At 41.3% G+C, this 12,382-nt stretch overlaps 1 protein-coding gene across 2 annotated transcripts; it reads right to left on the reverse strand.

Moving 5' to 3' along the window:
- Positions 1-1,961: 1,961 nt before the first annotated feature.
- On the reverse strand, positions 1,962-10,232 carry LOC133894973 (probable sucrose-phosphate synthase 4). 2 transcript variants are annotated; one of them, XM_062335189.1, is made up of 14 exons: positions 9,854-10,232; positions 9,608-9,697; positions 8,307-8,548; positions 7,318-7,381; positions 6,459-7,157; positions 6,255-6,368; positions 6,013-6,144; positions 5,686-5,862; positions 5,219-5,272; positions 5,071-5,133; positions 4,050-4,976; positions 3,813-3,940; positions 2,709-3,023; positions 1,962-2,220 (listed from the first exon to the last, which is right to left on the reverse strand). In XM_062335189.1, the coding sequence occupies exons 1-13, from the start codon at positions 10,091-10,093 to the stop codon at positions 2,747-2,749; spliced, it is 3,207 nt and encodes a 1,068-aa protein (XP_062191173.1). In that variant the 5' UTR covers positions 10,094-10,232; the 3' UTR covers positions 1,962-2,220; positions 2,709-2,746. The 2 variants fall into 2 exon arrangements, with proteins under 2 accessions (XP_062191173.1, XP_062191175.1); XM_062335191.1 differs by lacking the exon at positions 1,962-2,220 and adding an exon at positions 2,273-2,438.
- Positions 10,233-12,382: the final 2,150 nt, after the last annotated feature.

Raw genomic sequence — 12,382 nt, forward strand, 5'->3', positions numbered from 1 at the left:
TCCTGGTGGTATTATGCCTGATTCTTTCATACTATTGATTCAGGAGAACTGATTCGGTTGGACCTTGGAATTTGTATGGCTGATCATACTGACTCCGTGTGGTGGCCACTGCATGGGATACAGACGGATTTTCGTTTGTAAAAAAGGATGCAAGTCTGATACCTTGTAATAGCGATGGCCATTTTGAAGTTTTTTCTTGTCTGGGAAGGTTTATGGAATATCAGCTACATTGCAAGGCTGGGCTCAAAAGTGGGTTTCTTCAGTAGCTCTACACAGAGCGATTACTTGGCAAGGCTGCAGCCGTGAGCTTGTTATGGCGCATGTTGTTGAAGCATTATACCTTGGTGATGGCTGACTCAGGGTATACATCGAGTATTTTTCAAAGGCATTGGGATCCAGGTAGTTCATTGCTTTTGAGTCGGCTTGGGGGCAAGCCGAGACTCAAGGAGGGACTATTAATGTGTGAGCAATCTGAAATATCTTCATGTAACTCAATCTCAATTGCTGTCGAATGTCAAGAGTTCTTGCTCTCATGTATTGCTGGGAGTTAACTGATAATGGAAAACTCAATGTGCAAATATGTGCAACTGCAACTCCTTGGAAGAACCAAGGAGATCATGCTACCTTGTTTTGGTTTACTATTGAGAAGCATGTGGCTATGGAGACCCTATCATTCAGTCCCACCTCAATTAATCTGGTTGTAACACAGTGGAAAGCAGCTAACCATCCTTGGAGGAATACAAGAAAGAAGTGGTGTGTTCAGTGCAGAACATTAGCTATGAACAAGGTGGATGGGTTTAGCAGTAGTACCTTGAAAGGGTTTCTCAGGGAACAACTTCTGTTGCACCAAAGGGTTCAATGGATCACTTTTTGTATCAGTGCAATGCTACTCTTGCGTATCAGATCCATATTTTCTATGCGTTGGTGGAAATCTCTTCGCTCAACCTGCCAGCCATAAAGTGTTTGCACTCCACAGAACTTGAAGTTCAGACCACCATCGAGCAGGTTGTTGGCAGGCATTGGAGTTTACCTCAATACTTCGGTACTGAGACACGCCAGCAAAATGTTAAGGGCTTACTACATGGAACCTGTGTTATCAAATGGCTATCTGAAGGCAGCAATATACACATGCAATCAGTGGCGATTTGCACGGGAGAGCTGGCGCTTGATACTGACTCGATCGTGCCATGGGATCCAAGAGGCATCAAGCTTCAAGATTTTGCTTCATCGGCTTGGGGGCAAAAGCCGATTCTCAATAGGGAAGGAATGTCACAGACTGCCCGTGGGCCTTGGCGTTGGCTTTGTGGGCTGGAGTGTTGAATTGAATCTTGGCTCAGGGAGATAGGCTGGCGATACGGTACAAATACAGAAGCAGCAGCCACGGGAGAGGGGAGAAAGGAACGATGGCTTCTCCTACCTCGGCTCGCTCTCCTCTGATCCCTGCTCCTCCTGGAATCCTCTGTATTCTTGCTCCTCTTGGACCCTCTACTCCTCTTGAACCCTCAATTCCTATCTATAGTTACCAATTTGTATTAGATACATCTATCTATAGTTACCAATTTGTATTAGATACATATGGTACGTAACAGAATCCCTCCGCCCACTCCATCTCCGTCGCCATGGAAACCGAGCTCGAGCGCCATCTTCTCCTCCATGACCAGCAGCCGCTCTAGCTTCGTCGATCTTCCTTCCCTAACAGGAACCATCCCTGAGCTCCTGTTCGACGAGCCGACGACCGCACTTCAATGAGCTTCCCCATCCCAAAGTGAGGCTCCCCGGCCAAAGTCCCTGTCTCCCTAAGCTCCCCCTCGCTCTCTATCTCTCCCTTAGCACCGTGCACCGCCACCACGATGGCTCACTACCGAACTAGCTCAGGCCATCGCCGCACTGTGCATGTGCCAAAAATAGAATCCAAGAGACGCATTGAAGCCGTGAAACATCCAGCCCAGGATTCCAAAACATTCTTGCTTCAGCAAAATAACGATTTTCCTTAAGCTTCAAATGATATTAGGCACGTGGCTCTTGTTTGTAAACATCAGCCTTATTACAACGTAGTTACAAAATAGCATGACAACATGAGTTCTGCTATGAAGAAATTGGGCCAAGTTTGTCACCATTCTTCTGATGTACAATAAGGGCCATACAAAGCAACCCCATTATTTGCGGTGTGACGCTGTAGAACAGCAGAGGGGGAGCCCTGCCGCTCCTCTTCTCTCCACCCTATATCACAAAGAATATATTCTTTCTAAGAATTCAAGAATAAAGCAGTCAAATAACTGCCATAAACACCAAAGAAATGGAATTAACGAACTACTGTGTGCAGCGCAGTTTTTATTTGAGACCAAATAGGGCCTTGTTTGGATTAGAGGATTCCCAAAAGTAGTTTTAAGGATTTGTGCAGCTTCCTGAAAAACTCATGTGGAGTTCCTGTTCAATTCCTACATTTCAAACCAGGAATTTACATATGTAGCTGAATGTTTTATGGTTTATTTATCTGATGGAAAATGCACAAGGAAAATAAAGTACCTATCCCTTTTAGTTAAAGCAGAAGTATTCTAATGGGATAAAAACCATGCAAATAAGCATCACTTCGTTTATTTACTGTTAAGTTTTGAAAGTATACAAGTTATTTCAAGTTTATTCATCAAAATACAGATCTTCAGAGTAAAATATCGTTCAAAATTAGTAAAAGTATGCCCACAACATACCTAATTTGATTCCTCTGCTGACAGACAAGCTCAAAATTTTAGTCTTTCAATATACCAAATTTCTGTAGAGTTGATTTTAGGTTATCTGAACCATATCCCTCGACTGAAGCAATTCCTGGTTTCTCGAAGGATATGACATCTTGTAACGAATAGCTTCTGGCAGCATGAACTTGGTTTGGAGCAGCATTGAACGAGCCTTTTAGTATAATAATATTGTGCACGCCTCCAAGTAGTCCTTCATAATCTGTGTCCCCACTTTCACCAACAATCACCGTCATGTTTGACAGCGCTACCCCCCATCTTATATACAAATACCTGTAAAAAATAAATGAACAAATATACTCTCAGAAAAAAGTTATTTGCAATTCGTCTACTGCACAAGAAGGCATTTATGCCTTCCTGGTGGAGAAGTTCAGCATCAAAATTCAAAATTGCAAAAAGATTATCTAAAGAGAGGGTGAAAAACAATATCTTAGTACTTTCTACATCTCATCTGTTTACATGGGGTAACACTGTCCCAGGTTAGTTCATCTTCTCCAATGCACCATTCCAAGGATTAAATATTTTTCTTTATATGGCACATTAATCTCTTCCATATCTTCCATGCTCCCACCTTTAAGATTTGTTTTTTTAAACACACTAGTTTTGTCCCAGAACAACAATATAATTTACAACGTAGATGTGCCTATTGCAAGACAGTCATAAGGAACGAATGATATCAATTTGAGATTTCAATATTCAAGCTGTATTCCAATATAGGAGATTTAATTACATGACATCACAAAACATAGGACATTTTTGGATATCAACACACTTTTCGTATACTACTTCGACCACTAATTTCAACTATAATACAATGCTTTTAATTAAAAACCATAAATTGATGTATTATGGTCTATGGAACTACATTTCATAATGAATCTACCAATACCAAACTTACGTTATGAATCTACCTTCTTTTTTACATATTGGTCAGGCCTAATGTTTGACCGTAAATGATCTAGGACCCCTATATTTATTGGAGGCAGCATAACAATTTACTTAAATTAAGAACAAGCTGGAGGAAAAGAAAGGACATCATTTATTTAAAGGTAAGAATCAAACCTTAAAGCCTGTGAGCGCGAAGCTAAAACAGGAATAACATTCAACTTGCTACCATCATGGCTGTACAGAACATGACAGCGCAGTGCTTGAATTCTCATTGTCCTCCTAAGCTCTTTCACAGGAGGTACCTAAACAGGTGAAGCATAACAAAACATCAACAGTTGTAGAGAAGATAGGAGAAAAGAAAACAGTGGAGAAATTGACAAGAGAGCACAACAGGTCTAGAAAGAAGCATACAGCCTCAGTATTCTTCACTTTAAATGAAATGCAATAAGTCGATGAACATTCTTCATCTTCAACAACTATTTTTTGTCCACTTTCATTGTTTTTTTCAGTTGCCCAACGAATTAGTGTCTTCCTTAAACCTTCTCCTCCCCAGCGATATTCGATTTGGGATTGATAATCAAGATCGGTCATGAATGGGAGCTCCACAGGGCTAAGCATGTCTTCAGAACTTGAAGATGGATAACAAACATCACTGCCACTGTTGCATATGAAGGCATCAAAATCACTAGTTTCTATGCCCTCAGATATTAGCAAAGCATGTATCTCTGATATTGCTCGAGATGTTGACAATACAAAACCAACAGCACCAGTCAATCTCTCATTGCTTGATGCCTCAAAAATATTTTTAATAATCCGAACAAAGTCTGAATTTTGTGCAGAGTCTACAGCAATCACAATGATGTGTTTCCTCCATCGCAATGAAGGCCATTTATTGGAGCCTGTGGTAGCTTCAGCATTCTCACCTGACCCAACATTTCTGCTGGCACTAACACCTCTTGACAATTTTTGTACTGCATCCTCAATATGTCTTCTCACAGTAGTCGAATTCCCTTCCTTGCTGGCCGACTTTTCACTGTCCAAAGAAATCTTTAAGTTAAGAGATATGTCATGAATATCCCTCAGAGAATCTTCAGGTGAATCTGCTTCAGAAAATTCAGTTGCATCATTACTCTTTTGCCATCGGGGATGTCTAGGCTTGAGAGTACCAACCCGTGACAAATAGTTCTTGCAATGTTCAGGCCATGAAAATTGATGAATATTTTTCAGACCATTCTGGCGGCATTGTGCCCACAAATGCTTATCTGACACGAGCTTATAAAGCGCCTCAGCTATTTCATTTTGATTGTGGGGATCAACAAGTATGCCATTATCAAGAACCTGAACCAAGGAACCAAAACAAGAAAAATACTATGACATAGACAACTAGAGCAAGAAATTTCTCCACAAACAAAAAAGGCTTGTGCAGCAATACCCGATGTATGTCAACAGGCCCACCATTTCTGGTAGCAACCATTGGTAGACCATATGCAGCAGCCTGGCAAGCAACAAGGTGTAAAGATCAAATAATTACCGTTAAGAAAAGCATAAAAAACCAAAGGAAATGTTGCAGCAGCAGCAACCTCAATCAAGGTGAGTCCAAATGGTTCAATGAAAGCACAATTGATAAACACCCCCTGAAAAAAATAAAAACTCAAGTAAGCATAAGTCAATTTTGAAGACGAATTACGACACAAAGAAGCAGCATAATCAGTACATAGCTGAAAGTGAAACTATGAAGCAAAAATGTAAATCAACAAGTCAAACAGCTAATATTAGGCATCACAAAGACAGAACAACAGAAGGCATTAGACAGACAACCAATACTGACAGATTGAAAAGTAGCTACCAGTACTGGTACCGTTCGCCATATAACCTATTATCACACCCACAGCTTGGTAAATCGTCACTAACCATCCGGCAACATATAGTTCTGATCACATAGCATAACCTCAATAAAGAATTAAAGATACATCAAATAATCCACTAGCAATCTGATCGCTGAAATCATATTGAAAAATTCCAATGCATCAACAGAAGATTTGATCACCTTTGTTCTCGCCGCTAAACGATAAATATCAGGAACTTCAGACTGCTTATGGTGTTTGGGGTATGCCACTTGGCCATATAGATCATATTTGTCAATTAACTTGAGTACTGAAGTCAAAACAGCTGCATTTGTGCTTGACATTTGATCAATAACATCACGATTACCCATAATCAGTGTCTGCAAAAAACATTTACCAGTATTGAACACATTACACATGCAATAGTAGTCAGCACACAGAAATATTATTACTAACTAGACCACTAGATTAAACAGCAAAACAAGAGTTAAAAGGCAACTAAACAAACAAAATAGAATTGGCATACATACAAGGTTTGCTAAATTTCTCAATTCATGATGTTCACCAAATGCCTTGACCAGTGTAGTGATATTTTTCTTGGGATCTGGACGAGCAAGAGCGAGAATCATGGGCTTATGGGGGTTTGAGAAGAAGCGCATTATCTGAAAGTATTTCAAAACAAGTCATAAGTGAATAAAGCAAGTGGTCTCAGTGGCACATCTGCAAATTCAATTTGCAATCCTAAGGGAGACAAGAATAGAAAGAAACGCACGTCAGCCCAAATAGGTGGATCTGGTAAACCTGAACTATCTTCACTTCCTTCTTCACCATCCAGGTCCACATCATGAGGCGCTATATGGCTAAACTCCATGCCAGGAGGGATTGCCTGATAATATCATATAACAGTGAACATCATTGAACTTAGTATAAAAAGAATGAAGTGCTTTGAAAGAATGAGTTGTGCAGATGCACTTACAATCATACGAGGCATGTAACGACCATAGCAGCTCACACCACGTTTTATTCTTACTCTAAGTTTCCGAGCCATAGTTAGATCAAAACCATCATATAATCCCCATTGTTGTTCTATTTCTTGCCTGGTGCTAGTAATTATGATTTCAGATGCATCAAGACAAAGTTCCTCAGCCTCAATTCGACGCATTATCTTGTAAGTTCGATTTATTTCATCCCTGGTTTGACGCCCTTGCTTCAAAAGCTGCTCCAACTTGTCTTGGCCTAGAGAATGACCTGTGAATACCATGGGTACGTTGAGTGCCCCAGACAGTAAAGCAGCAGAATCACCCGCATCAGCATAGTGTCCGTGTATAACAACAGGCCATACTGGCTGCCCACTACCAACTTGTTCACCAAGAACCTTGGACATCTGCATGATATGGACAAGTGCGCCATCAACAAATTCCTGGATGTGGGGCCAGAGATGCTCCTTAGGGATATATTTATCTCTTGGTCCAAATGGTATCCGGACAATATAGGCACCACTGCTTTCACCCATCTCATTCCCTAAATTCTCAGAAATTCTTGGACTCAGCATCTCAGTAGGTTCCCCATAACTCCAATCAACATCAGGTGCAGAAATCTGCCTTGTCAGTAGATCCACTCTGTATACTCCTGGTGTTGAACCTAAAGCCCTAGCAAGCTCTACAACATACTTGACCTGCAAATCATGGAAACAACTAGTCAATTCAAAACATGATTGTCACATACTCCAAACTGTAGGCGGCAATCCAAAGAAAGGACAGGCATATACTCAACCAGGAACAAGCACAAACAAAAGACATCATGAAAGATCGAGAAAGGAAAAAGGAGAATAAAACCTGACCACCCGTATCTGAATCACGTCCAAGCTCCATATTCTCCCCGCGTATAAGACCATGAATGCTGTGTAAACATAGAAACTTAAGAGGAAAGGGAAAAAAAAAAGCTTCCATGCAAACATTGTACACACAGAACAGAAGAGAAAATGGCTGGATTCCAACAGTAAAATCTCAAAGTAATACCAGAAATTTCACTAACATTTTTTAGCTTAAATTACTAACCTTATAATAAATGCAACATTGCATATTTCAGCAAACTACAAGCAGCTATGAACATAAAATGAGGGTCAAGTTAAAATGGTCAAGAGTTATTACATTATGTTAATGACTTGAAATAGTAAAGGCATACATGTAGAAAAAGAAGAGAGGCAACAAAGACATGCAGGAGTGGAAATGCATTTGGAAGAAGAATAACTACAATTCAACAAGGCACGATGTATACGAACAATTAGGGGAAAGTCCTTGAGTACCTTAGATGATGACCAAGGTGTCAAATGTTCGTGAATAAGAACCAGATGGATAAATAGAATTGGCATTAAGATGTTTAACTATGAAATGGAAGGAAAAGAAATAAAGCTTGATAAAAGTACAGATAGATGAACAAAATGGCAATAGCTTCCCTAAAAGGTTAAAACAACCATAAAGTATTTGAATGTCATTGGATATGGGTATAAATTTATGGTATTGCACCAAAGAAAGTTGGTGTTCAAATTTGAAGCATCTATAATGGGACCATCATCCAATGACACCATTATAATCAATGGAATTGTTGAGGGCCCAACTTCTAGGAGTATTGCCTTCACTGCGTTGCCCGATGCTGAATCTGGAACTATGGTTAATTTTAATTTGATTTATGGACAATAGAAAAGAACAGCCCCCTAGGCATCTACTGAGAGTGGTTGGACTATAGGGTCACTCCAAACACCATTCCCCTTCAATAAAAAGATGTAAGCCGAGATCAAGATTGGCTCCAGAAATTAGCTCCATACCTTATCAGTACTATGTACAATTTTTTATCTTTGTGCTGGCTTGTCCATGCCTCAATAGCATCAGTTGAACCGATCCTTGGCATGCGCGCTCTCGTGCTCTCATCATGAATAGATGGCTCATTAATGTTTTCTCCTTTTTCTCCCTCGGATAGGTCTTCAGACAGATCAGCAGCAGCATATTGATGAGCCTTCTCACGTTCAAGATGTCGTTTAGATAAACGAGAGGCTTCCTCTCCTTCAATCTGAACTCAAAAAATTGAAGATAGGGAAGAATAAAAACAACGTTGCTGAAATTAACTCATATTTTGATGGAAATAAATATATATACTGTGGGAATGAAGAATACCTCTATATAAGTATTTTATGTACCTACAGCTACCTTCTTTGGTTGAAATTCAAGCTGGATTGCTATCAAGATAATAACATAGGCAACAATACAGTAACAATGTGTTATTTTTTAAATGTTTGCATCAGATATTTATCATGTATGTTGGCACATTAATGGAAAATATTATGCTTCCAAAAGCTGTGTTGCCCCGACAGGATCCCATATCTACTGATGTAGCCCAAGTAAACCGCCTTTACATTACTGATCTGTTCCTTGGCAGATTGTGGATAACTGTATGGTTCCATTTGGGTGTAACATAGGAACAGACATCCTTTATCTCTTGGCAGGAGACCCTTTATCCTGCACATATTAATTAAGCTGGCTGACCAGGAAAGTGAAGGGGCTGAATACGGTATAGCAAAGATTTGCTTAACCTCTACTCACCTCCAAGTGAAAAAACCAGCTCGTTTATATACCATTCACAATTTAACTGTTTTATTTTTCTAAAATACAAACATCATTCTATGTGATCCAAAATGCTTCCATTGAGCTGAGCGCCTAAATATAAATCAGACTTCCGCACCCTTGCAAACAAACTTTCAAACAAGCATATGTGCTTTCTAGCATGAGAGCCTCATTCGATAAAACAAAAGATACAGAATTTTCATCTCAGCAAGGAACAATCCATAACACACCCTTGCTCCAAAATGTGGACATTTGTGCATAATAATCTATAGAGCTGCCATAGGAGCCAATTCATGCACAGAACAAGTAGGACTTAAGTATTCCCCGCATGCAACAAAAGGCCTGACCACCCAATCCACCAGAATCCACATAAGTACCAACAGTGGTAAGTCCTCAATAATCACACAGTAGTACGATCCTCCGAAAGGTTGGTTGGTTACTAAATGCACACAACGTGGTTGGTAAAATTTGAGAAAGCAAGCCATGCAGTTAGTAAACGGGACAATACCTGCTTCTTCTTCCTGGCGAGGTTCCAGATCCTCCACGACATATTCTCCAGCCGCGTGTTCCGCTCCTGCGGGCTCCTCATCGCCGCCGTCTGAAACCAAAATCCAGAAAAGGCAAAAAAAAAAAAACACACACACACACATCAAAAATAGCACGGGAATGTCACAAAAAAAATCGCCCCAAAAAACTCAGAGCAGATATGATCGGCGGCGATGGATTAGTAGGTGGGGACAACGGCGATGCTTACTCTGACCCAGGTCTTGTAGAGGTCGGTCTCGTCGAAGCCGGAGATGACCTCCTCGACGAAGTAGCGCGCGGGGCTGAAGCGGCCGCGCTCCCGGAGCATCAGCGACGACTTATCCCGCTTCTCCCTTGCCGCCCCCTCGGCCCCGCCGGTGCCCGCCGCGGCGGCGACGATTTCCTCCGCTGCGCCGCCCGCGTCGAGGATGGCCTCCAGGTAGCTGTTAATCCAGTCGTTCCCCGCCATCTTCCCGGACCCTCGCGAGCTCGGTCGGCGCGCACGCCTCTCTCTCTCTCTCTCTGCGATGCGATGAGAGAATGGGGCTCGGATGTGGAGGGGATTGGAGTGGGAGAGTTCTGGAAGGGTGGGAGTTGCGCCTACAGCTTGTAATGCTAGGACAGTACGATGGATTTTTCTTTTCAGCACTTTAACAATTTTTCTTTATAATTTTTATTAAAAAATATCTTAAGACTATTTTTTATAGAATTTTCTTTTTTTTTCTTTTACGAATCCCTTCAAATAGAAATAATTAGAGATGAGAGAAAATAAAGGGAACTAGAACTGAAAGAAAAATTAGGAAGAAAACGAAATTAAAGAAATATGGTTAGAGATGGTTTGATGATGATTCATGACTTCATAGCCTCTGTCATAGAATTATTAATTTTTAGAACAACGTTACTGATTTGTTGATAAAAAAGAGAGGAATTTGTCAAATTTCTTACCGTAGGATCCGCATTAAGATTCTTGCGGCCTTCTTCCCCGATAACTCTTTGGTGAGCTCAAGTCTTCTTTGGCGAGGGCTAGAGTTAGGGTTAGCGTTAGAGTTCGGTTTCAGGTTTTTGGAATTTTGAGAGCTGCCGACTTAGAGGGGAGCTCGGGAGGCTGTTGGCCTAACAGTGATGGTGGGCGGTGGGTGGGACAACGAGATGGTGAGGGCATCGCTCGCCATAATGGTGGGGGACGGCCGGTTGGCCTATGGTTGTGGCGGGGGGTTGGCTTATGGTTGTGACGGGGGTGTCAAGATTGAACGGGTTAGCGGTGGATGACAGTCGCGGACAGCAACTCTGATGACGGTGGCGCTGCCAGAGCCAGATGGGGTGGCGATAGAAGTAGGGGAGCTCGGATCCGTGGCTAGAGACAGCGAAGAAGAAATGAGACAGAGGGGATAGGAGGTGGAGAGAGGACAGGTGACGAGGAGGGAGGGAGGGTGGGCCACCCCAGTGCTAGAGATAGCACCAGCGAGGAGGTGAGATAACTGTGCAGGGTAAGGATAGAGCGGTAGAAGTGACGGTGGCATGGAGTGGATGAGGTCGTGGAGTTAAACGCTCGGAGGAGTTAAAAGAGGTGAAGACATCTAGATCATTAAATTCTAATCTAAAGACTGAAAATTCGATAGATTTCGCTCTCTACAATCTATTAACATATAACTAAGCTCTCCCTATTTTTTATTTCGTTCTTTCGAGAGGTGAAAGCACAGCTGGTCGAGGCACTGGAGTATGGGGAAAAGATTCCGTAGGCTCCGTTTCACGCACATTCCGTGGCCGCGCGCCACGTTGCGTCCCGGCTGTTGTTTCAACGCGCGCTGTCGCCGGAGGCAAGTCGGCAACGGCTGTCAATGTCCCGCGTCGTGCGTGGCGTACGTATTTATTATACGGTACCCCTGGTCTAAAAAGCGTAGCTGATAAACTGGACCAGCCAGCGAACTGGTTGGAATGAGCAATGATTTCTAAACGGACGTACTCCGGTTGTTTCACCAAACACGTCATTCCAATGGCCTTGTCTAAACTTCAAAAATTATTAGAGTTCATATCTCTAGCTTTAAAATTTTATTAATCTAGAATTGATGGTATATTGAGGGTGTTTGGGTTATTCATCTTATTTTTATTTTAGACTAAAATTAAATATTTAAATCACTTTATTTTAATATATAAACTTTTTATCTGAGAGGGAGCTGAGAGCTGGAGCCCTACTAAATAAAGTCTAAAAAAACTATTTACTTATGTTCTCGATTCGTTTGCAGAAAAAGCTTTCTTAGCGAGGTCAACCACGTCTTGGCACGGTTGATATCCACAGAGTAGTGGTTGAGAGGGTTCTTGATATGTCCTTATCGAAGACTTTGGATCATCAACGTCGAAACTCCATTAATCGATTTATCATATTACCTTCAGAAGATCGGGCAAACGCGCATCATGTACCCACTCTGTAGAGTGTAAGATCAATTCGAATTACCGCACTCTCGGTTATGAGCATGCTTATATCTATCCACACCAATCGTAGAGTTTCAATGTTGAATTATATATGGTATATTGGGAAGTGGCTAGTGTAGGTTTATGTCCAGAAGAGTATGTTTATGTGATGACCTGTTATATTTATACTTGTGTTCTCAAAATAGGGTAGTATAAGTTTGAGATATGTTAGGTGCTCACACTATTGAGTCGATAAATTGCTTTTGTGTCTAAATTCATTTAACCTTGTGACCAATTCCTAGCTATTCTTTCCAAATGTATTATCCTTGGAGTTGGATTATTATATGTA

Source organism: Phragmites australis, chromosome 16 (assembly GCF_958298935.1).
Source record: "Phragmites australis chromosome 16, lpPhrAust1.1, whole genome shotgun sequence".
Lineage (NCBI taxonomy): Eukaryota > Viridiplantae > Streptophyta > Magnoliopsida > Poales > Poaceae > Phragmites > Phragmites australis.